This window comes from Capsicum annuum, chromosome 2 (assembly GCF_002878395.1).
Source record: "Capsicum annuum cultivar UCD-10X-F1 chromosome 2, UCD10Xv1.1, whole genome shotgun sequence".
NCBI classification, from domain to species: domain Eukaryota; kingdom Viridiplantae; phylum Streptophyta; class Magnoliopsida; order Solanales; family Solanaceae; genus Capsicum; species Capsicum annuum.
Window position 1 is genome coordinate 130,328,528 of NC_061112.1, and position 27,524 is coordinate 130,356,051.

Below are 27,524 nucleotides of genomic sequence, written 5' to 3' on the forward strand. Positions count from 1 at the left end.
TCAGAATTGTTGTACCTTATTTTCATTAATTGCATTCATCATTTGATCAAACCTTGATGATATTAGACCACGAGTATCATTAAACTCTTGTCAAACCTGAATTCAAAGAAAATAATAAGAAATACAAAAATAAAATAATCGAAAACTTAAACAGAAATTACCTTATCACGAAACTTATCAAAGACTTTCTTCGAGACAACGAAGTCTTCATCTTCGAGACTGAAGGAAGACGGAGCAGGCGACTGAACAGGAATAGGTTTTTTACTATCAGGCCGATTTATGTCTTTCCTATTTCCACGTAGCATAGATTTTATATGAACTGACTTGTGAATTGGAGTCCTCACAAGAGGCATCTTTGTAGCACGGGGTGGAGAGGTCCTTTTTGGCATCTGCTCATCTACACTTTTAGAAAGTGACTTCAATTTTTTCTTTGCAGGTGAAGCTGATGAATCAACATAATGCTTTTTTTTTTGTGGTTAACTGTTTTTGTCTTTGTGGAGGATCCTGAAAATCATCATCTGAATCAATGTCATCTTCATTATGACTTGCAGCTCCAGGAACAATCTTCTTCGGTATTTGAAAAGCTAAAATCTCTTTTCTTGTTGGCTCGATATTCTTAAAAACAACCTACAATTTAAATTACATAATTCAAACAATAATTTAGATGGTACAATTAATAACATTAAAAAACAGTTAACCGTGATCCATACCCAATAATGAATAAACAACGACAAATGTTATTTTCTATATATACATATACCAGATCAGAAAATGTATTTACAAAATAATCAACATCACATAAAAAAGATAAAAAGTAAAACTAACCTTGTCATCTGCATAATCAAACATACTTCCCATAAGAGTTTCATATCGCGGGCGAGGAGAAATTGTCTTTCAATTCAGAAGACGTGGAATTTGAGAGTCCACCTTGAAAGCAACATTACGAGACACATTTGAACAACACTCGTACAACCAAATTTGAATGGCCAGTGGCATTTCAAGAAGCATATAAAACTTTTCTTTTGGCTTCAACTTTTTGTGCAAGCTTTTAGCTAATTCTTCAAATGCAACCGATCCTCAGGGATATTCACTATAGCGACCAGTCTCAACCAAATCAAAGTGGAGGTGTGGAATAACTACGGTATCAACTGACGATAGTAAGAATGCGTGAATAAAATACAAATTGGCAAACTTTAGCGCATCTTCATCATTATCATTCCCCCAAATTTTGTCAGAACAACAGTAAATAAATCTTTTTTTCTGTACAAAACTCTCACTATCAAAATGTTGATCTATAATTCTGTTTGGACGCTCCTCTTCAAACATCAAATCATCTTTGTTTGTAAAACAATTCAACCAGACACCAAAGCAAACTCTCTAGGAGTGAAATGGAGAATTGTTTCCTTTGCACGAATGACTATGGCACTTGTAGAACTATCCTTAGTTTCAAGTGACATAATACATCTCCCTAATTGCGCTTGGACGACATAATCTTTCTTCTTCATGAAGAAACCAAATATACTTTTAGTATAAAACATCTTGTATTGATTCTTTGTTAACATTGACTTAATACGGTCTTCAATGTTGTTGACCGTATGACATCCTATATGAGGAGCAAATTTGGGCAATATTCGTGCCATGTATATTTGATCATGCATGACCTATACAACAAAAAAAAATACAATTATATGACAAAACAATGACTTATATGTATTTATGAAATACATCTTAAAAATAGTTTTTACAAACAGTGTCTTATATGTATTTATGAAATACATCTTATAGTTAGTTTATATCATATGTATTTTGTGAATACATAACTAGTCAATATCTAATTAAAAAAATACATTTCAACAATCAAGAACTACACATCACATTAAAAATCTAATGACTATCAAACACAATTTAACATCGAATACAATTCTTAGCGGTAAACATAAAAACACATATCTAAACTGTATGTATTTTCAGAATACATATTACAATTATATTTCAACAAACACATATATATTTTGTGAATACATGAATTATACAAATTTAATTAATAAGAAAAGAATAAAAAAAAAATATACAAATTATTTAACAAATATATTTTTAGAATACATATTACACTTTCATATAAAAATATATATACAAAAACCTTGCCAGTGATAAATACAAATATCTTACACAAATGTCATATGTATTTTAGAATTACATATGCTCACTATCTTATATATGTAAAAAATACATTTCAACAAACAAGAACTAAATATCACATTCAAAATCAAATGACTACCAAATATAACTTAACATCAAATCCAACAAATGTTATTTCAGAATACATATTACACTAATATAACAATACAAATATAAAATCCTTACCAGTGACAAATACAAATATAATACACAAATTTTGAATATCAAATACATATACAAAATATATTGTCTATAACATATACAATTCATATCAATAATAAAATTTTCGAATAGCACCATACGTCCTCCACTTTCTCTTGATCAGATTCAGATGCAACGGAACTTGAAATTTCACTACATTCTTCTTTTTCATCCGACTTTCTCCTTTTCATTGATTTTTTAAATTTTGTGGGTTTGGGAGGTGAAGATTTTGTCAGTGCTTTCCTTTTCATTATTTGCACAATCTTTTTCGAATCGTTACGGTGCTTCGATCTCACCTCTTCAATGGTAACACCTTCATTAGACAAAATATTAGTAGGATCCAAATTAAAATCTCCGTCTTGTGTTAAACCAAGACTAAATGATGGTAGTTCATCGAAAATTAAATTCTTCGATTAATTTCCTCTAACTGAACTACTTCGATTTGCATGTTGAGCCATTATACTTCAACTCGTACAATTTCACCAGAAAACAAAAAAATTGAACCCAAACAGACGAGTTTCGAAGATTAATATTGAAAAAAATATCGATCATTGACTGGAATTAATTGAATAGAAATAGGGCGATAGGCGACAAAAAATGGCAATAATAAACACCTTAGCATAAATTAAATAGAAAAAAATAACATGCATTAACTGAAAAAAAAAAAACTTACCTTAAAAAGTGGAGAAGATCTTTATCAAAATCGTGGGAGTGATAAACGGAATTTGAAAAAAAAATGGAGGTTGGAGGGAAGTGAAATTGGTAAAGTTGAGTAACGGAGGGAAGTGGAATTGGTAAAGTTGAGTAAAAATAGGGATCTGAAAAAATATGAGGAGATTTCACCCGCTTCTCAAAAGTATTAGTCAAATAATGTTAGTTTTATTATTAGTTATAATTTTGTTAAATAATTATTATTTCTTGTAATTAATATCTTAAGGTTGTTAGTTTATGTAATTTTTGTCATTTTTTTCTCTCAAAAGGTTAGAAGTGAGCATATGCTTCTGCTGAACCGAAAAGGCCCAGTTAAATAAATACCCGGCCCACCATCCAAAATTCCCACCTCAATTCTCTTCCTAGGGTTTAGGGTTTAACATTAACCCCTTCTCTCTCACTCCACTGCGCCAAACTATGAGCTTAATTGCCGGTTCATACGAGAGATTCATTTGGGGATTCAAGTTGAAAACCCCCCCCCCAAAACGATCAAAATTACCATCTTACCCCTCTCTTCTCCTTCCCTTCGCATCTCTCACCAATCAAATGCACCGCCGTCGCCGGATCTGCCGCAGTATCCGGCGGCACCGATGACACTATCAAAATCTACGACCTTTCTACTTCTTCCGAAATCGGGTCGCTCCACCACTCCGCCACCATAACTTCACTTTCCTTTTTTACCCCTTGTTCATTCTCCTTCCCTCGTAACCTTATTGCCGCTGCCGAAGATGGTACCGTTTCTATATACGATGCTGATCCGTTTGTTCATCTGAAAACGGTGAAAGTGCATCGTAAGGGAGTGAATTCTGTAAGTATTCATCCGTCGGGGAGGTTGGCGTTGTCTGTTGGAAGAGATGAGTGTATGGCTATGGTTAATTTGGTTAGAGGGAGGAGAAGTTTTTATTGTAGGTTGGGAAAAGAAGCTTCTTTAGTTAATTTTAGTGATAGTGGTGAAAAGTTTTATATGGTTATGGATGACAAAATCTCTGTACATGAATCTGAAGATGCGAAAATTGTTCTAGAGATTGATAATAAGAAGAGGGTGCTTTGTGCCACTCCTGGGATGGTGAGTTTTCTGGACAATTACTATATTGAATTCTGCTGGATTTTTGTACTGTTTATTTGGTTTGCTATATTTTGATGAGCTACTTGTTGTGCTGATTGCCGGGGGTCTATCGGAAACAGCCTCTCTACTTCGTTAGAGGTAGTGGTAAGGTCTGCGTACACTCTACCTCCCCAGACCCCACGATGTGGGAATATACTGGGTTTGTTGTTGTTGTACTTGTTGTGCTGATTATCACTTGCTAGAAATGGGTATATTATCCAATATGAGTGCCTACTTATGTAGTTGTGTGGCTCGTTACTCTTAAGCGAGATACTTTGTTCAGACTGTTTAGGGAGTGTACTTGTATTTCTCCTCATTGTTAATGTTAGTATAATGATGAGGTCTTAGAAGAAGAGTTCAACCAGTAGCGAGTAGAATAGCCATCTGCCGTTGTTCCTCTGTTACTAGATATTGGTTGCAAATTAGTTGATTTTTCCATCTGTAATGGCGTGTTGGTGGGATATACACTTTTATATCTTCTTAACCCAAAAACCCATCAGAGAAGCTTACCTAGCTAATCAAAGTCCTCAACTGGAGTTTTTGGAAATGTCTGTACATCTGTTTCTAGCAAGTCCTGTCTCTTTTTGTCTGGTCAGTCCTGTGATAGAATGCACTTTTAACCTGATCATCTAGTTTCCAGTTGGCATATATGGGTTAATTGAGATAGCTTGGACTATACTGGAATATTTGAAGCATGAGAATGTAGATGGGGACACTGTCAAACAAAATAAAAATCAGATATTGTTGACCAAAAACAATAAGATTGAGTCAGGAAGCTTCCTAGTTAGCTTGTTTTCTTAGGCATCATAGATAGTGTTTTTTTGGTTGTTAAGTAGATATGTCCTATATTGAAAGGGTTTCTGTTTTCTTACTACAAAAACATACCGACTGGTGGGGATTTTGTTTAATTTCATATACACAACTAAAATATATTTTGTGTGCTTTCCCTTTCTTGTTTAATTTCAATCCATCATTTTTTGTGTAACGGTAATGTTTAGATCAGCTTGCAAGCACCTCGGCTAATCCATGTGGTACATGCTATTTTACAGTACATGCAGTATGCCGGTGGTAGATAACACTATCCAATAGAAATTACATAGCATTTTTGTTTCTCTTCGAGCTTCATTGACGGTTTGACACCAAACCACACCTTGGGTGCTTTTTATCCCATCCTTTTTGCATGTTGTATGTACGTTCTTTTACTTGTCTATCATCTTGCGCTTGGTTGCCTACCACCCCACTTTCAAAGCACCAGGAAAATATTTAGTTTATATACATCATGAAAAGTTTAGTTGGATGCTGCTCCCCCCCCCCCTTTATTTTTTTTCCTATTCTTTTATTTACTTCTTGAAGCTGAAAGGTTTATTTTACAGCACGGTATTTTGTTTACTGGGGGAGAGGACCGGAGTATTAAAGCTTGGGACATTACTAGTGGAAAAATTGCATATAGCATTGAAGATGCACATTCCACCCGTGTGAAAGGCATTGTTGTGCTACACAAAAACAATGATGGTGATGCTGAAGATCATCAACACATAGTAGCATCTGCATCATCAGATGGGGTCATACGTGTTTGGGATGTTCGCATGACTAACAAAGATAAGCCAAATCCACTGGCTGAGGCCGATACAAAATCCAGGCTGACTTGTCTTGCTGGATCATCCATCAAATGTGAGTCTTCCTTTTCTATTTGAATTTTCCCCTCTAAATGTTTGCCTAATTTTAGATGATTCACATAGTCACTGCCTTGACTAGTAACTTTTTGATCAGCTTAACTTTTGCTCTCCATTCTTTTGTGTTTTACTTGCTTATTAGAGCTAACCCATCTCTTTTCGACCAACTGAGCAGATCAGTGAAATGAGTTCACGATTAGTGCCATTGGTAGTTTGTTAAATGTAGATCAGGTGAATGGGACGCTGGATGCTATGGTATCTTTCTGTACCATATTGGTATTTTCATAAACGTTTGCTACTTCCTAAAAAAACAAAAAGGAGTGGCTGAACGAACCATGGGTGCGAATCCCCTCCAGTTAAATCACCTCCACATCGTCAAAGTAAAATCACAAGGCTGCAATCCTTTGTTCCTAAAACATCAAAGTCACGCAGTTAGTTTTCTCGTATCCCTATTTTTGATGATCCAAAATACAGAAATTAACTGGTTTTGCTCACCTGCTATAACGGGCCCAAAATCATCAATTCTTCCACCAATAAATATCTATCACCGTAACAGTATGATACTAAGCACTGAAACTCAAATTCAAAAACTTCCTGAAAAATAAATGTTTTCATAAAAGAGATATTTCTATACGTGACTGCAAAGGACAAATTCTTGGTGTGCACTTTGTTAGTGGTTAATGCTTTAGTTGAAGCTTCTTCGTGTGTACTTTGTTCTTGTAATTTACAAGCTCTTGACACAAATTCCAGAAGGATTAATCTGATTCTTAAATATTAAACAGACGTTAGGGAGGAGTAAAAAGCACACCAATATTTAGAAAATGGAGGACTATTAGTTCTCCATTTGAAAGAAGAAGGATGACTTTGCGTAGTCTAAAGCCAAAGAAAAAGGACTATTTTGGGCCTTTTCTCAGGAAGTGTCCGTGTTGACAGGAGCTAACGGCATATTATCTATTTGGCTGGAAAAATTGTCACAATTTGTTCATTTGTAAACATAGGGGGGACAGCTATAAATTGCATGAAATTTGCTTGCTAAATGATGAAACACTTTAACTGATTTTGTTGTCATTATCATCTTTCAGCTGTCAAAAGACCACAGGTTGGAAATACTTCTTCAAATGGACAACAGCTCGATGCAGATGAAGAATCCTAGAGCTGTAATTTGCTAATGACAATCGCATAGATTATCTGCCATATTTTTCCTTTAAATCTCCACCCCCACCCACCTCAAAGTTGTTGAGTCATACCAATTTTGTTAGTTATAGGTGAATCACTTGATGTATCTTTCTTGACTTTTTGGTTGAGATTAAGGTGGATTAGTCTATTTATTTTATGGTTCTTGTAGTGGGTGTGATTTATTTTTAGATCGGAATCAACAGGAATAAATCACAAAACTTTTGCAATTGAAAAACAGAAACTGTAAGTTTATCATCTCTTCCCATAAATTATTTGCAGCAAACTACAGTGCCATGAAAAGACTGAAATTTTTTTCCAAATGTACAAATACTCTAGCTTCAAGAAAAGATTCCTATTCAAATTATAACTAAGTGTTTACTACTCTCACTCACCTCCTCCAGCAGATCCAGACTCTCCTCCTCCTCCTCCTCCACCTCCAGATCCAGATCCAGATCCGGACGACTCTCCTCCGTCTAATACTTTTGAGATTTTTCACAAAATTATCAATCAACGCACCACATTTGTCTTTTAAGCCACCAATACCCTATTTTTCTTTAGGAGTTCTTTCTGCGCTGCTTCAAAATTATCTTTGTAGAATTTGTCGTCATTTAATTTTTCTTGTACCGTCCTCTTCTTCATCTTCATGACATCCTCGAGGTTAACATCGGCGTCTGAAGGGTTCCGGTGTACACCACCATTCTGGTAGACACCTGAAATCATGTGTTGGCATAGATCTCAAAATTCTCTCTGCTTGGATGTATGTTAACCCAACAGGGATGGCCATTGCAAAAATTGTTCTCCCCAAATCCCATAAACACTTCACAATTCCTGGTTGTGGTTGCATTGGAACAAATGTTTTGAAGGTACACACTACACCATTCAAGTGACGCATCATTCCAAAGTGAGTAGCACTCTCTGTATGGAGCATAACACTATCACCGTTGGCTACACCAATGTTTTTCACTACTTTTCGCCTTAAGTCTTATCCTCGTTTACTATACATTGTCTACATCATGAGAATGGGTTGGGTAATTGACAATGTTGAACCTGTCAGACACAACTTTGTTTGATCTCCTTCAACCTAGCTCTTGGGATCTCCAATTTGCTAGGTAGAGTTACCGCCATGCTGACTTGTCCTAGGCCTTAAACCCATTCCCTTGGATATTCTTTCCACTCCTTCTCTAGATAGGCCTTTTGTAAGTGGATCCGAAACATTATCCTTTGACTTTACATAGTCTACAGTGATAATTTCACTAGAGAGAAGTTCTCTAACGGTATTATGTCTTCGTCTTATATGACGAGATTTACCGTTATACATCATGCTCCCTGCCCTACCTATTGCCGCTTGACTATCACAGTGTATACATACTGGTGCCACTGGCTTGGGCCAATAAGAAATATCTTCTAAGAAATTTCGGAGTCATTCTGCTTCTTCACCGGCTTTATCTAATGCGATAAATTCAGATTCCATTGTAGAGCGAGCGATACAAGTCTGTTTGGATGATTTCCAAGAAACTGCTCCTCCACCGATAGTAAATACATATCCACTTGTGGATTTTACTTTGTTCGATCCGGTGATTCAATTTGCATCACTATATCCTTCAAGTACCGCAGGATATTTATTATAGTGCAAAGCATAATTTTGAGTGTATTTAAGATACCCCAAAACTCTTTTCTTTGTCATCCAGTGAGTTTTGTTGGGATTACTCGTGTACCGACTCAATTTACTGATAGCGCATGCTATGTCTGGTTGTGTACAGTTCATTATATACATTAAACATCCCAATACTCTTGCGTACTCCAATTGCGAGTCACTTTCACCTTCATTCTTTCGAAGTGCAAAGCTCGCATCCAATGGAGTCTTGGCAATACCGAATTCCATATACTTGAACTTGTCAAGTACCTTTTCGATATAATGAGACTGTGACAATCCCAACCCTTGTGGAGTTCGATGGATTCTTATACCTAAGATCACATCTGCAACTCCAAGGTCCTTCATATCAAACTTGCTCTCAAGCATTCGTTTTGTTGCATTTATGTCAGAAATGTCTCTACTGATGATCAACATATCATCCACATATAAACACACAATGGCTTGGTGATTTGGAGTGTCTTTAATATAAACACATTTATCACATTCGTTTATTTTGAATCCGTTTGCCAACATGGTTTGGTCAAACTTCGCATGCCATTGTTTTGGTGCTTGCTTTAGTCCATATAATGACTTGATAAGTTTACACACCTTGTTTTCCTTTTCTGGAACCACAAAACCCTCAGGTTGTTCCATGTAAATTTCTTCCTCCAAATCTCCATTTAGAAATGCGGTTTTCACATCCATTTGATGGATTTGAAGATCATATACTGTCGCCAAGGCAATTAACATTCGAATCGAGGTTATCCTTGTTACTGGAGAGTATGTATCAAAGTAATCAAGGTCTTCCTTCTGTTTGAAGCCTTTTACTACAAGTCTTGCCTTGTATTTTTCAATAGTACCATCCGCCTTCATTTTCCTTTTGAAGATCCATTTAGAACCTAAAGGTTTATTTTCGGGAGGAAGGTCAACCAATTTCCATTTATGGTTGCTTAAGATTGAATTTATCTCACTATTGACTGCCTTTCTCCAAAAGGATAAGTCTGACGACGACATCGCTTTTTTAAATATTTGAGGCTTATTTTCTAAGAGAAATGTTACAAAATTCGATCCAAACGAAGTTGACGTTCTTTGACGTGTACTACGTCTTGGATTTTCTTCATTATGTACATTATCACTTGGTTCATCTCGAGGTCGTTTAGATCCTCCGCTAGACTGTTCGTGTCTAATTTTATACGGATAAATATTTTCAAAGAATTCAGCATTGTTTGATTCAATTACCGTATTTTCATTAATATCCGGATGTTCGAATTTATGAACCAAAAATCGACATACTTTACTACTTTTAGCATATCCTATGAACACGCAGTCCACCATTTTAGGTCCTATCTTAACCCGTTTAGGTATAGAAATTTGAACTTTCGCTAGACACCTCCACACTTTGAAATATTTCAAGTTAGGTTTCCTTCCTTTCCATTTTTCGTAAGAAATTGACTGCGTCTTACTATGGGAAACTTTATTGAGTATACGGTTGGCCGTAAGGATGGCCTCCCTCCATAAGTTTTGCGGTAAACTAGAAATTATAAGTAAAACATTCATCATTTCCTTCAAAGTTCGGTTTTTCCTTTTCGCAATTCCATTATATTGAGGTGAATACGGGGCCGTAGTTTAATGGATTATTCTATTCTCTACACATATTTGTGCAAAGGGAGATTCATATTCTCCGCCTCTAAAAAAATTATTACTTAAGATTGTTATTTTCCACAATACGGGTACGTAGAACCTGTATAATAGAATAACAACTTCAACTCGAGTTCAAGTATGAACAAGAACACAACAAAGTTGAACAAATACCCTCAACACAAGATCAAAATGATCTTTACAAGAGGTGTATTTTATATTTCAGAAATATAGATGAAACAGAAATTGTTAAGGCCAAGTCGTCCGAATTCACGGACTTTTCTTAAGGAATACCCGAGGTTATGGAATCTTCCTCCTAGGATAAAATGACCTTCAATTTGACTATAACAGTACCTCAAATAGATGGATTCTTCGAACACACTCACGGTTTGAATGATCACACTTAGAATATTTTTAAGAAGAAGAAGAAGCTTGTAATTCTGAAAATTTTTTCTGTGTTTCTTCTCTTTACCTGTGGATGAAAACCGGGTTATTTATAGCCACAAGATGCTCCTTTGAACAGTGGCATTGGTTCAATTTAGAGGTGTGTGTCTTTCCCTGAAAATACATGTTTGTTTACTCAAACCATTGCAGTAATTTTCTGAAACAGTACACCATTTCGTGAAACATTACATCAGTTCGAAACAGTGTTGCAGCAGTTCGTGAAGCAGTGCACCGTTCATGCGAAACAGTGCTACTGTTCACATAACAGTGCTTTTGTTCACGCGAAACAGTCACTATTCACGCGTCACTGTTCACACAACGAAACAGTGCTACTGTTCACGCGAAACAGTCACTGTTCACGCGTTTCTGCATGTTTTAACATTTCCATTCACACCTTTCATTACCATGAACCCCACAAATACTGACACCATCTTTTGTCGATTGTGCAAAATCAATAGTGAAATTGCTGGATCATCAGACATGAGATAAATAATTGTCTGACCTTGTGCCGCCGGTTCCTTTTTTTTAAGGGATACCACTCGTAAAGATTAAAACGAGATCTGGATAAGAGTGGTAAGAAGAAATATCAATTTCGAGAAGAAGACATAAGAGGGGCAAGAATAAACATAGAATATCAGTGGAAGAAACAATTTTGCAGCCACACTTCAAACAACAAAGTTACAGTCCAAAGCAGTCTTGTAGGGAAGCAAGATAGGCTCAAAATATTAGTCCTATGCCAGTAATTTGTGCACATTATAAACAAAAATGGTTAAGAACAACAGTAGTTCCTCCTGTCCAGTAGATATCCTCGATCAAAAGTTAGACCCGGCCATGGAAGGGGAAGACAAGGGTCTCCTGACCAACTCTTCATTATTTCACTGTTTTTATTGTTTTGCCAAAATTCCTTCTTCACATTGGCAATTATGTCAACTGAAACATATAGAGACATAGTAAATGCACTTTCTTTAATGCTTTTCTACTATGGAATCTTGAATTTTGCTTATGCATTTATCCTGCTATCATGCATACTTTAGATAAAATTACATTCTTCCGTGGCTGTTTCTTTAACCCGAGGAATAGTCTTTAAAATCTCATAACCATTACAAATGGGTCCCAAATGAGATAGATTTGAGGCCTTGATCATCGTCAGGTTGACAACTTTATTTGCTCTGACCTTCAGAACTACGTCCATGTATCTGGAACCACTAGCCAGTATATCAACCTTGAGTCTCTTTTTGTTGTTGATGTATATATAGAACACCCTTTGTCCAGCTTGAGCTGAGTCACTGGGCTCAAGAAAGTACAGGAAGAGAGTGTAAGTATAATATCCTGTGTCAAGATCTTCATGCAGGAAGCTCAATCTCTCTGGATGGGTGAGGGCTGTTTGTAACACAAATGCTGGACGTAACAAACTGTGCCTTTCTGCAATGATCTCCTTAATAATGGATGGCTGTGTGCGAGTAACTTGTGATTCTAGATTTGAAGCTGGTCGCGGCCAAATTCTATCATACTGGTCGTATGGGTACCTGAATTGGCAAGTCTTCATATTATCACTTCATGATACTGGATATGTTTTTTTTTTGTCTTAAGACAAAAGCATGTATGTTATCATGAAAGAGTGTACAGTCTTGCCAATAGAAAATATAATTCTGTGATAGAATGAAAGAATACCTGATTTCCGCACCCTTGTTTCCAGCATCTACTCTCTAAAAGTTTGAATACTTCTGACAGCTCCCTCTTCAGATAATCTGGATTTATCGGTCTGATCTCAACCTTAGAAATGTAAGGATTCCCACTTTTTCAATAGGCAGAAGTTGGTATAGCTTCTAGTAGCTCTAAAAATTCCCTCAACCGTAAGCTCATCAGATGAGTTTACTGTGTCTATTGGTGTGACACCAATCAAAACAACAAAAGAACTGTGTGGGAGAGTCTTCTTTCGATTGCCAGAAAGAAATGTACCTGTTACTAGATATTCATGATCTTTCCTGGTTGGCAAGTTGTAACACCACTTATCACCAATATTTGAGTTAAAAGATCGAGCTCGTTCATAGTGTGCATTCTTGTAAATTTGCCTTGATATGCAATTTCTATTCTCAGGAAACCAAGTTTCATCTGAAATCCAACTTAAGTTGGTACGTGGCTCTGTAAAGTTTGCCGGAGCACAACATTGTATGCTTAGAAATCCTGCTTGAGATCACTTTGAAGTTAGAGGTTAGATTTTAGTAGACTAAAATAAGACATATCTTGATATTACAGTGAGGTCTATGCATTAAGGCTTAAACATCATAGATATGCTACGATAGCTGGCTACGGCTTGCTGTTGTAATGATTTGTGTAGGCCGTGTGTTTGATATTTTGGTGCTTTGTAAGGCAGGTAAGTTTATTTTACCGATCTGCTTGCAAGGGCGGAGCCACCTTTGCTGTAGGGTTCATCCGAAGCCCCTTTGGTGAAAAATTATACTATTTAGACATGATTAAAATAATTTTTTATGTATTTATAGTAGAAGTTGAACCCCTTTGGCTTGTTCGTATATTCAATTTTTGAACCCCTTAGTATTAATCCGAGCTCCGCCACTGTCTGCTTGCACTCTTTCTGTTTTGAGTCAATGCTATCTGTTTATGCAGTGTAAGTAATTTATAGGCCTGCAGTTTGGCAGAACTCATATTTTATTCTATTTGTGGAGCAGTCAAACAGAGCTTTATATGATTTGTTTGAGGTAATTTTTTCTTTTTGACAAATGATATCAGAATCTTTGTGTAGTGAATATTTAAGATTTCATTCAGTGAAGTCTCTAGAGCTGAAAAAATGAGAAAACATGCAGGTAAAGAGGATTGCCTCAAACCTTTATAGGGTTCTCGAGAGAATTCAACAGCAACGTTATATCCACTGTAATATCACGAGTGGGGTTTGGGGAAGATAGATTATATACAGGGGCGTTACATCTACCTCGTAAAGATAGAGAGGTTGTTCCAAATAGACCATAGGCTTAAAATAAAGCATATCCAGGCAGTTTGAAAACTGGAATGCAACAACACTACAGAAATTAGCAGGATGATGATAAATATCATTCACAAAAGAGGAAAGCGTAACTATTTATATCCTTTTCAAACTAAAGAGATCATCAAGAATGATTGATGTACACTAACCTTCTTGTGCAAAAGCAGATCCGTCAATATGGGTCAGACCCGTTGGGTTGGCCCGGCCCAGCCAGTAATTTGATGAGGGTGGACTTCAATTTTTGCAGTTCATTTAAGAACAGGATTTTTTAGCCCGGTCCGAATAAACCCGTGGTCCATAGGACTTGAGAAATGTGGATTGGATTAACTCGTGAGCCGACCTGTTAATCAAATAATAAATAATTTAAAAATAAAATAATAAAAATAATAAAAGAGTTCAAAAAAACAAAAACAATTACATCTTTCAGCCCAAGTCCAATGCTGACCCGGTCCATTAACAAAGAAAATGGAAAGTTTCCTACTTTCGTATCTAATGATTAATTAAATATCTACCACTAAAACATAAAAAGTACATTGTACTCTTCACTTTCCTTAGTTCAGCTTGCATTAGAATCATCATTCAGCATTGGAGGGCGCGTTCTCACCAAATATAGAAGCTGCATCCATCATGAAAATGTCCAAACATGTGTTATCACTCGAAATTGGTTGCACGATTTCTCTCAAATTGGTAATAGTTAATATTATTAGTTACGAAATTTTATTATTTCTTAATGTTTAATTAATTAATATGTATAATTGTAGATGAAAATGAAGATTATGAGACAACTTTACCCAAAGATGATTCAGAGATGCTTGATGAAGAATAAAATGGTAATGTTAGATACATAATCTGGGGTGTTGGAGACTTGATTAACAAACATTAATACTATGTGTTATGGTGTAATAAATATTTATGTTTATTAACAGTATGAAATATTATTTTTTTAAAAGTGGGTTGATCGGTGAGGCCCGCAACCCACAAAGTAATAGCGTTGGCTTAGTTTTTTTGGCCCAATCATTTAAATGACCCATTGACAGCTCTAGCAGATTGTATAAGGTGGACCAGACAGATGACAATCAACCTTATATTCCAGCAGTTCACCACTTCCAATTCCATTATCCTCTTCTCATGGAAAAAAATTGACCCCATCAGGTCATTCAGCTCAAAATCTGGCTATGGCTATCTCATTTAACGCAGAATCCAATTTCCCACTCATATTTCTTTTGTAATTTTAAAATGAAGAACTAATTAAAAACTACCTGCTACGAAAAAGGGTACCAGGGATGCTGTTATGACTTCAAGATCCAATGGTTTCTATTCTTGAAGCATTACTAGGGAAGTTGATATAAAAGCTAAACTAAAAATTAGAACAAACGTAACGTCGCTTATTTTAAATTGTTTAATGAAATTGGATTGGTGGGACAACAATTTGGTTAATGATAAATTAAGAGACTTAAAACCATTAATTAAGATAGACGTGATCAAGGTTAGTTTCTTCTACATAGCATTACCCTTCGCCCTGAAATTGGCAAAAATATATCATCCTAAGTAGAATGTGCTTCGCCTATCCAGAAATCGTGAGTCCAAACATTTCATCTTTCGATATTTACTTCCAAACTATCAACAACAACATAGAGTAGTAAGTATTATGTCTACGTACTCTATATTTAGACACCAGTAACTACAAATCTTTTTTTAACTTGGGAATGGAGAAGAAGGAGAACAAAGAGGGCCAACACCAATTTACTTTTCTTTTCTTTTTTTCTTCTTCAAATATTTATTACAGTATAATTCTTTCTTAGAAATATCAATTGAGTTATGTTACCCCATATACATTAACATATATAGAATATTTTGTAGTATTATTTATCGAGGTCACTACCTACATCGTTCTTTTTACACTAATATGTATAGAATTTAAATTCCCCTTTCTTCTTCTTTTATTAAAAAAAATTATACTGTAATTGCCTAATTAATGATAGATCCTGTAAAAATATAAAATAAATTATAGCACTATTTTGTTGCACGTTTTCTTTATTGAGTTTAATTTTGTACACAGATGAATTATAATTTTTTACACGATAATAATCCAGTAAAAACTGTTTATAATAATAACTCTTGTATGATAACATAAATACATAGATTATGTAAAAACGTTTACGCAATGTAAAATCATTTTTCATTTTCAGAGAATACTAATTTGTGCTCTTTCTGATTTTTCAAAATTTGGTTCATTATTTTGAACAAATACTGTTTTTTTCTTCACGTTTCTGATTTTTGCTCCGTGTCGGCCGCATTTTTTAATAACCCCCACCCCCCACTCGCATATTTCAAACGTAAAACGACGCACTCCTTAAAAGAAAAGAAGAAATGACAAAAATGAAAATACTCCTCCTTCTTAAATTAATTATAAATCAAATCAAACTGTTTTTTAATTTTGTGATCCTGAATATAGGACTGGGCATAAAATATTAAAAATCAAATTATCGAATAGAACCAAAAAAATTTGGTAATTGGTATTCGATAATTCTGTATTTGATACGGTATTTGAGAGTAAAATTTTAATATTTTGATATTCAGGATTGAGTTTTTTACAAGATATTAATACCGTTTGATATTCGGTATTTAAAGAATATATATATAAATATGTTTAACCCAACACAATAGATAATAGTACTAGTCATCCCAAAGAATCTCTTGTACCTTGGTAATATATTTATATAAAAAAAAATATATATTAGATAGGATTTCTATTAAATATACTCTTTGAAGTTTAAACGTACATTTGCACATTTCTAACTTTAATATGGTATTACCAAATATCGTATCGAATCGAATTTTAATTTACCGATTACCGAACTACCAAATCGATGTTTATAAATATGGTATGTGGTATCTCTGTTCAAATATCGCTTACCGAATTATCGAACCCAAACTTTAAAAATATCGGATCGAATACCGAACGTCCACCTCTACATGAATATGCCAACATAAAAATTTAAAACCAAAAAGTTGCGAAAAAAAAATTAAATTATTATTATTATTTTAAACGGACTAAATCAAAAAGTTGTTATAAAGAAGAAAAAATATTTTTTTAAACATAAATGAAAAATAAAAATAGATCAAAAAAATGAAAATCAACAAGTGAAAGAGCGAGTAGATGAAGAAGGTGATGAGGCGGTGAAAGGGGCCTTTCCAACATTTGGGTCCGTTGGGCACTGAGCTTCTTAGGTATGATGGTCTAATTCAACCCATCAATCATCACAAGCCTTACTATTGATATATGGTCCATTAAACTCCTAGGAGTAAGGGTGTCAAGTGGGCCGGCTCGATCCGGCCCGATTTGGCCCAACTCAATTTAATTCGGTTCTTGTAATTAATTCGGTTCGGTTTGATAAGTCCTGGGACTTTAGGATTTTGGGTTTCAAGTCGATTATTTTTTTAAAATGAGCTCGACTAACCTGGCCTGGATCAAGCCCGATCCAGGCCCACCGGTTAACCGGTCCGACCCGAATACCCTTAAAAAAAAAAGATTTTGGGCCAAACTAGTCGTTGGCCCAACAATTATATAGCTGTTTTTGAGTCCAAACGGCTAATTTAGGCCCATTTATTAAAAAAAAAAAAAAAAACTTTAAAAAATATTTTTTAATCCCAAAAAAACTTCTATAAATACCTATAATGAAGATCGTAAACATACTGGACAATTTATTGCTGATTCTATTGTTAAAATTGCCGGATATTATGGTATCGAAAATAAAATTTTATGTATTGCTTTTGATAATGCTTCTAACAACAAGACTGCTATAACAAAAATAAAATCTACGCTATCTCCGCCCTTGCCTGAAATTTTTCATATTAAGTGTGCATGTCATATATATAATTTAATTGTAAAAGATGGTTTTGAGTTTTTTGAGCTTTATATTGAAAAAACTCGTCTTGCCGTTGATTTTATTCAAGAAAATAATCGTAGATCGAGAATTAGAGAATTTAAAGTTAAATGTCAAGAAAGAGGAAATTGATACTAGATGGAATTCTACGTATGAATTTTTAAAAACTTGTTATAAATATAGAATTCCTATTACACTAGCTTTTAACCAACATTGCGGTTCATTTGCTGATTCTGTTGATTGCATGCTACATAATTCTGATTGGGTTGTAATTAATAATCTTGTTAAGTTTTTAGAAAAATTTTATGTAGCTACGGTTGAATTTTTCGGTGCTTATTATCCTACTATTTGTAATATTTTGGCATATATAGCTAACATTTCTGGTTTGCTCAAAGAATATAAAAATAAAGAAAGTTATAAAGAAGCTGTTGGCGCCATGTTTACGAAATTTAAAAAATATTTTTTCCCGATTCCCCGTATTTACTTGGTTGGTGCTTGCTAAATCCGTGCATGAAATATAATAATATGTGCCACTTTAGTACTCTTATTTATACTAACTTAGAAATAAATACTAACCATGATTCTGAACAAGTACAACCTGATTTGTGGACGGCTACGGCTGATGCAAAGGATTACATAGAAAAATTATACAATCACTATGCTGGTGTATTTGATTTAGCCATACCTACAAATATCACTCCAACTGTCGCTCCTCATCCTCCCGAGAAGCCATCATCTTCTAAAAGGCCGGCACATAGTGGTTTTTCTGATTCGTTTTATGATTTAAATTATTGGAACAATGTTGATGAGAGAACTTACACATCAACTTATCGGGAAGAGTTGAAATATTATCTTCGGACGGCACCAGAGGATCGCAGACGACGGATCAACATGTTGGATTGGTGAAGGAGTAATGAAACACAATATCCTGTGCTTTCAAGATTAGCTAGAGATATCTTGAATGTTCCAATGTCAACCGTTGCATCAGAGACGCCTTTAGTCAGGGACGACAGCAGCTTGGAGACAACCGACACTCATTGGGAAGCAATGCAATGAATGTTCTAGTTTGCCTTAGAGGTTGGATTAGAGAGGAAAGAAGAAACCAAGGAATGGAACCGGAGCCGAGCGACGAGCTGAAACTTGAAGAAATTATGACTTCACGGGAGAACTCTGCAGAATCAAGTCCAATGCATGGTTTTGCCCCAGTTGACTTCGACTATCCTATGCAAGTTCCCGTTAATATTAACATGAATGAGTTGGAAAAAAGATGCATAATTTGTAGATTTTTCATTCATGTCAATTATAAATTTTGGATCATTTTGCAATCAATAAAATTTTCTAAATTCTTTGACTACTTAGTCCTTGCTTTTTATATTTTTTCATTTAACGATTTAAAATTTTAAATTGAATTTCTAGTTTTCTACTTTAAATTAAAAACTTACTTCTAATATATTATTAATTTACTATCAAATATTATTAATTTATTATATTAAGTAGCATATGTTTTGTATATTTGTGCATATATTTTCTATAGAAGTGTATATTTAACGTATACATGTGTATATGTTTTATAAATTAGTATATGAGTATATCTATATATATTGTAATGTATATATAATATAGTATATTTTATAAGTAGTAGTATATATACATTGAATGGTACGTATACACGTGTATATATCTTCTATAGAAGTGTATATTCAACGTATACATGTGTATATGTTTTGTAAATTGAATATCTTCTATAGAAGTGTATATTTAACGTATACATGTGTATACATTTTATAAATTAGTATATAAGTATATCTATATATATTGTAATGTATATATAATGTAGTATATTTTATAAGTAGTAGTATATATACATTGAATGGTACGTATACACGTGTATATATCTTCTATAGAAGTGTATATTCAACGTATACATGTGTATATGTTTTGTAAATTGAATATCTTCTATAGAAGTGTATATTTAACGTATACATGTGTATACATTTTATAAATTAGTATATAAGTATATCTATATATATTGTAATGTATATATAATGTAGTATATTTTATAAGTAGTAGTATATATACATTGAATGGTGCGTATACACGTGTATATATCTTCTATAGAAGTGTATATTTAAAGTATACATGTGTATATGTTTTATAAATTAGTATATAAGTATATCTATATATATTGTAATGTATATATATTGTAGTATATTTTATAAGTAATAGTATATATAATTGAATGGTGCGTATACACGTGTATATATCTTCTATAGAAGTGTATATTTAAAGTATACATGTGTATATGTTTTATAAATTAGTATATAAGTATATCTATATATATTGTAATGTATATATATTGTAGTATATTTTAAAAGTAGTAGTATATATACATTAAATGGTGCGTATACACATGTATATATCTTCTATAGAAGTGTATATTTAACGTATACATGCGTATATGTTTTATAAATTAGTATATAAGTATATCTATATATATTGTAATGATATACATTGAATGGTGCGTATACACGTGTATATATCTTCTATAGAAGTGTATATTTAATGTGTACATGTGTATATGTTTTATAAATTAGCATATAAGTATATCTATATATATTGTAATGTATATATATTGTAGTATATTTTATAAGTAGTAGTATATGTACATTGAATAGTGCGTATACACATGTATATATCTTCTATAGAAGTGTATATTTAACGTATCATGTGTATATGTTTTATAAATTTGTATATAACTATATCTATATGTATTGTAATGTATATATATTGTAGTATATTTTATAAGTAGTTGTATATATACATTGTATGGTGCATATACACGTGTATATATCTTGTATATTTAACGTATACATGTATATATGTTTTATGAATTAGTATATAAGTATATCTATATATATTGTAATATACATATATTGTAGTATATTTTATAAGTAGTAGTATATAAACATTGAATGGTGCATATATATGAGTAATTGACTAATTGTGTATATTTGTATATATTTTTTAAATTCTAATGTAGTATATACTATATATATAGTGTAATTATTTAACGTATTTATAATGTATATAGGTGGGTATATGTAATGTATATTGAAAGAAAGTTTTTTTTTTTTTTTTATATTTTTGACCGGGTTTGACCGATTTTTTAATTGGATTTGATCGGGTTTTGATGGGTTTGACCAGGTTGGGTTAAGTGGACCGGGTTAGGGTGGATTTTAATTTTTTTACTGTTTGGATCGGGCTGGCCAAAACCGACCCTCAACCCAATTAAAATAGAAGGGCCGATTCCTATTGGCCCGGCCCGTTTGACATCCATACCTAGGAGTTGTACATGCAGCTCTTTTTTCCCAAAAACAAAAGTAACATGACCATGATTTGGAGGTGGATTTGCATTCGTACTACCTCTTCTGTTCTTCCTCTCTTGCCCTCTTTCTTTGTCTTTTTACATCCATACAAATTAGCTCATTAAAAAAAAAAAGGATTCCCAACCCATCCATACGAATGATTTGTCCTTCGGGACAGTCTAGTTGGTTTGGAGGGCGGTTACTCACCCGGGTGACCAGGGATCGATTTCCCCTCAATGTCTTCTGGGTTTGAGCCTGTCGCACAGGGCTTGCCTAGTGCGGTTTACATCCCCATGTGGTTTGCAGGCTATTGCATCGGGGGGTTTACCCAGTGCGCACACAGTGCTCACCCGAAGGGCAGAGACTGTGACAGAGGGTATAGCGGCTGCAAATTTTCCTAAAAAGTTTTCAAAAAAAAGAAATGATTCGTTCAAGTTCAAATACATTGACAATAATTAATGTGTATAAGTACCTGAGTGTAGCTGTTTAAGTTTTATCTGAAGTTGATAACTTTTTTCATATCTATCCAGTATCCACTTCAAAATAATTTTATACAGTATTTAAAATTGGACTTGACAGTGTACAACTGCAAACAAAATATTTGACGTTCCATAAGATTGAAATTTAGTCATTTTCTGCTATTGGTTTCAGCAACATATATGACTGATTTTTCAGGCATTTTTGTTTGAGTTTCAATCATATGAAATTTTTGACACTGTCGAATTTGTTCCGAAGTAGTAGGTGCGCAAAATTATTTTTCAAAAAATTGGATACAAGTTAATACCGTTGTCACAGTAAATCCTCATGAAATATTTACACCGACGACCCACCCTTTTTTAGCTCAATATTATTAAGCCTATAATATATATTATAGGCTTAAACAAAAGACAGATATATTAATTAGGCAATTAAGCTACCTATAAGAAAACAAACAAAAATATCAAAATTTGATAAGAAAATGATGAATTGGATAATAACTCATTATTTATTAATTTAGATTCATCATTAAGGCCGAAGTAGTGTTTGGATGGGTTAATAACCCATCCATTTTATTGACATGACCATTTTGATCCATTCAAATTAATTAAACTTAACTTCCTCGTTTGACAATCTTGATTTCACCTCTAACCGAACTTGTGTATCCATAGACATTTGTTCATTTTCCAATTTTATAATAAGAAAATTTTACATTCCAAGGCCCTATTGGAAACAACAAAATCAAATCGCGAAAATGTCACGCCCCTAGCCTAGCTTAGGCATGGCGGACAAGAACCGTATGAGTGTCAGCTATGTGGCTAACATGTATGAAGGAGTTGCAATTTACAAACAATGATAAAGGGTCATGTACAACTCAATTCCATCGCATTGAACACTTATTTGATATAAACATATGAAACTATGATCACGTATAAGAGCTTATCTCAGTCTATGGAGCCTCTAAGAGAAGCTATAAATGTACTGGAGAAGGTGGCCGGGGCAGGGGCCCTACATACCCAATCTATAACTAGAAATATGATTAAATAGTACTCGATGTTTAATAGCCCCAGATAAGAGAGGAACTCACCAACTGCCTTGCTGAATACGAACAAGTGCGTAGTATAGATGTCTGCTCGTCAATATACCTGATTCTGTATTTATAGGAATGCAGTGTCCCCAAACGTAGGGACGTTAGTACATATGAAATATGTACTAGTATGTAAAGCAGACAGAATAACAAGTAAACGTATAAGGATGCTCCATGAATCAAACAATAGAGTGAGCAATTGCGGATGACTGAATACTAGAACCTCATATATGACACTATAGCTTATGAAAGGACGGTTGACAAATACACCATAGAAGATTGTTACCTATGTGTTTACCCTATTAACTTATCATATAACCACTTCTAAATAAATCATCGTTATTAAGGGCCTAGCAATTTGCCCAAGTGATGTCTTGTGCCTACTTTTAATACAAATAATCATATGATGGCCCACCAAGGGCACTCTATGTCAAGTGTACCGTATGTGTTATCCAGATACTCCTGATTATGATGTTAACTGTAACTGCGGTCTGATGCAGGGTACGCCTATCCTTGGGACTCACTATAAGGGTCTGCCCATATGCCATATGTGTCATATATTGGCTCGAGTCAGGAGCACTCCATCTGACTCCAAATGCAAATGATGCCACAAGGAAGGTACGCCATGCATTCGGGCTCGCTATAGTGGTCTGGTCTCAATTATGTGCACAGAATTACGTCGCATGTTTGCCAAGCCTAACCTATGAATACCCTCCCGTTGTTAACTTTCATCAATGGTGCCTCGTAGGCCTATGCAAGTATATATTACGATGAATATTGATTAGTTATTCAAGTAACGTTTTTCATATGCAACTGGCCTTTTTGATAGTATCGAACTATTAAAACGCTTGTACTTTATGTTATCATATGACTATATCGCTATGTGATCTAATTTAGTGCGACTATAGTATGACCATTTATTCTAATATAAAGCATACGACGATATACTAGATGACTTATGAGAATTTCTATTGAAGACGAACCAACTCTATAGATAGTAGTACGAACATTTGTCACTTCAACAATAAATGCATGAGACATGAAGACGTGATTTCAAGTGAAAAGGGAACGTGGTCATGTGTTAGGCATATAGAAACTGAGAACTCTATTCACATATATAGAGTAGACTATGCCGACTATTTTAGGAGAAACAAACGACAATAGGTCGTGCCTTAAGGCGAAGGAGGTTTTAGTTTTACATACCTTGGTGCCTATTTAGCTATGATAGTATTTCGAGCCCCAAATAACTCAACAGCAGGAGTAGAACTTTTATCTTCCCAACCAGCAACTTCCGCTATTCACTAGACAATTCACTAATTACAAGGATAACATATGCGTCCATTAGTAACTCATAGGAACATTTAACAATTTAATTCAACACTCTTTGAATACGCCCGAAATCAATATAATTTCCTAACAATAATCCGAAATGGGTTCTAACTTTTCCACCTAATACAATACACCATTAAAGCAACCAATTGATAGAAATCCCTAAAAACCCTCTTTTCTTGCAATTTCTCAAGAACTCACTCCAAAAAGAGTGCAAGGGTTCAATTAAACAACAATCAACAACTAGTATTACATCTCAACATATATTCTATAATTAAATTCAAGTACGAAGTGAATAAAAATTAACTTTTAGGGAGTTAACCCCAACTTGAATTCTAAATAGAATTTAAGAAGTTTTCAGATAAAGACTAACTTAGGATCGTAGCAATATGACTTTCTGGCGAAGAAATTCCTTTCTAGCCCTTAATCCTCCACCTGATTCTTCAAAATAAATTTCTTTTTTTTTTTTGGTGGGAAGTAAGGAAATAGAGAAGTAAGGAATGGAGAGGAAAGGGAACAGGGGAGGGCAAGCAATTTGTTTTCTGGAAACACTTCTAGTTAAAGTGTTAAATGCCCCCTCCTTTGCACTTAATAGTATAATAATAATTTGTTTATTGAAAATCTAACAAAATATTCTCACCACTTTATAATTTTAACATCTTAGAATAAATAACGAGCACACTTTAATATTCTTACAATCTTGGACACAACAATATATTAATTCATTTATTTTCTTTACGCATTGCATACGCTATATTTACACACACACAAAATAATATAATTTTCTTTACAATACATGTACCACGTAAATCTCTATGAATTAAGAATTATACTTATCTAAAACATTAAAATAAATTTTAAAATTAATCGAGGCGTTACAAAACAAACAAACACTCCTAATTTTAGCTTGATATTATATCCCAAAAATGATGATGAAAATTATGGAAAGTTATCATAAGAATAGTGATGTGTAATTTGCATTGGTCAGTTTATATATTATGGTGTGGTCTAAACATCGTTTGCATTCATGTTTTCTTTTGATTATATATTCTGTCATATCAAGGAATAACATTCTTCATCTTGATATATAGTAGATGGATGAGACGGCCAAGTTCCTTGACGCTGAAAGGAGGGAGAAGATACTCGCTGTATTATACTAATGTCACGCCCCCAAGTCTTCATAGAGCGGACAAGAACCATATAAGCATACATTATCCCACTGACATATATTGAACCCAACTGCTATAGACATACAATTATAACCACGTGAGATGATTTAATGTTGTCTACGAAGCCTCTAATAGAGCCGGGGGTCTATCGAAAACAATATCTCTACTTCTTCGGAGGTAGCTGTATGGACTGTGTATATGTTACCCTCCCCAGACCCCACTTGGTGGGAATACACTGAGTTTGTTGTTGTTGTTGTACGAAGCCTCTAATAGAATCTATACTCATACAGTAGAATATAGTTGGGACGGGGTCCCTAACCTACCTAAGTTATAACTACAAACATGATTAAAGAGTATTAGACCTCTACTAGCTCCAGATGAGATAGAAGCTCACCAACGACTTTCAGAGCATGGGACGAGTGCCTAGTATAGAGTCCGCTTATCAGCATATCTGATCCAGTGTTATAGAGATGGAATGTCCCGAACGAAGAGACGTCAGTACATATAAAACATGTACTGGCATGTAAAGCGGACAGAATAACAAGTAACACATGTGGATGCTCATATGGATGTACTGACATGTAAAGCGGACAGAATAACAAGTAACACATGTGGATGCTCATATGGATCAAACATCAAGATAAATGACTTATGAGCATGTGAGCAGCTGTTATGCAATGTGAAACGGTGGCTAATGCACTAGTTTAACTGGCATTTCATATTTCAATTATTAAGGAGTAATTATGGATCAATATTTCCTAGGAACTATAGTATGACTTATGTAGGCAACCTTATTAGTTTGTATATGGGTTCTCAAATGTTCATCATCATAAGACACCTAACAATTTGCCTAGGTGATGTCCAATGCCCATATCAAATACAATTGATCATAACATCGCCTATCGAAGGCGTTTCGTGTCAAATGTATGGCAATGTTACCCCATGTCTATGTATGTCTGGGTTAATGGATCGCAGTCTGCTTTAGGGTACGCCCCTCCTTAGGAGCTCACTATATGGGTCTGCCCGCAGGTGATATGTGCCATATATTGGCTCAAGTCAGGGGAACTCCAGCTGACTTCAAATGCAAATGGTGCCACAAAGGCGGGTACGCCACAATGTTTGGGCTCACTATAATGGTATGATCTCGATCCTGTGCACAGAATCACAGCGAGTGATATGCCAAGTCAAATCTATATACTCTCCCGTTGTTAACCTTATCAAGTAGTGTCTTATAGGCCTATGCAATGTATCATGATAAATGCTATTCAGACATTAAAGTAATACTTTCCGTATTTCACTAATTTCTTTACTAGTATCGAGCTATTCAAATGCTAGTTCTTATTTTCTCCTATAACTATATTGCTATGTGATCCAATATACAAATTCGACTATACTATGGCCATTTATTCTAAACATATTGCATGTGATAGACATAATGTTTGAATTCTAAGGATTTCCAATTCACAGGAATACAATCATGTGTCGCTCTATAAGTACTTGACTTGACAAGAGAAAAAAATGAATATTGCAACTCCAATAAGTAGGCACGTGAAGGATGGGGACAAGCAATTTAAAATGGGAAGGGGGCAAGAACATTGTGGCGATATTAGGCATATAGTCACGTGTTAACATATAGAAAGTGAAAGATTTGCTCCTGTATATCGAGTAAACTACATATACTCCGTTAGGAGAAACAAATGACTATGAGTTGTGCCTTAACGGCGAAGGAGGGTTTAGCTTTACATACCTCTAGTACTTTCCTACTTACCGGCAATATCATGAGCCTCGAATAACTCAATATACGGGGATACAAGCTTTATGCGACTAACCATAAGCTTTCACCGTTCAATTGGGGAGCAAGCAATCAACCACCATTAACTATATACATAATACATATAGATCATTAATACCATGTAGGTTGACACACCAAACTATTTCTATACCCTTATTCCTATAATCAAAGTTAGTAAAGTTTCTTAACAATCATTAGGGATAATCCCTTAATTTTCAACTTAAGTAATTCAATACTAAATCTGTTCAATTGATGGGAATTTTCAAAAGTTCCATTTTTATCAAAATTTCATCTTTTTCATGAACCCTAATTACAAAATCCATTTCAATTGAAATAAAATTCAATCAATCATCCCAAATTTTGTTATCCATAATCATATTCAAGAGAAGGGATAAAAGATTTACCTCTTGAAATTCACCCTAACTGAAATTTTGAGATTAATTCCTTGATATTGAAAGAAGAGGGAGAGGAAACAAAAGAGAGAACTACAAATACTAGTAGTATCGTCGTTGCAGAAGAGAGGACCCAATATATATTTTTGATACTTGTTGCAAAAGAGAGAGAAGATGATTAGGAATAAACACCGCTATACACTACGTGCCTTTGCTTTAGGAAGCAAAAGTCAACATTGCTAGAAATTTCTATTATTTTCCAACTTAAT

The 27,524-nt window shown here is 34.3% G+C and overlaps 1 protein-coding gene and 2 long non-coding RNA genes across 4 annotated transcripts; 1 reads left to right on the top strand and 2 right to left on the bottom strand.

The window, feature by feature from the left end:
- The first annotated feature begins 3,437 nt into the window (after window positions 1–3,437).
- Window positions 3,438–7,201, top strand: LOC107859425 (p21-activated protein kinase-interacting protein 1). Its single transcript, XM_016704438.2, is given in 4 exon segments — window positions 3,438–3,561; window positions 3,563–4,156; window positions 5,569–5,866; window positions 6,951–7,201. Coding segments are annotated over 4 exon segments (1,017 nt in total). The 5' UTR covers window positions 3,438–3,507; the 3' UTR covers window positions 7,022–7,201.
- A 4,237-nt stretch (window positions 7,202–11,438) lies between these two features.
- LOC124896013 lies at window positions 11,439–14,092 on the bottom strand. Its single transcript, XR_007052361.1, has 3 exons — window positions 13,907–14,092; window positions 12,431–12,943; window positions 11,439–12,285 (listed from the first exon to the last, which is right to left on the bottom strand). It is a non-coding gene; the product is annotated as an uncharacterized LOC124896013 (long non-coding RNA).
- Window positions 14,093–22,150: 8,058 nt separating this feature from the next.
- LOC124896014 lies at window positions 22,151–27,523 on the bottom strand. Of its 2 annotated transcripts, XR_007052363.1 has the most exons (3): window positions 27,268–27,521; window positions 23,777–26,949; window positions 22,151–22,637 (listed from the first exon to the last, which is right to left on the bottom strand). It is a non-coding gene; the product is annotated as an uncharacterized LOC124896014 (long non-coding RNA). The 2 variants fall into 2 exon arrangements; XR_007052362.1 differs by having other exon boundaries at window positions 22,151–26,949; window positions 27,268–27,523.
- Between the last annotated feature and the right edge of the window lies 1 nt (window position 27,524).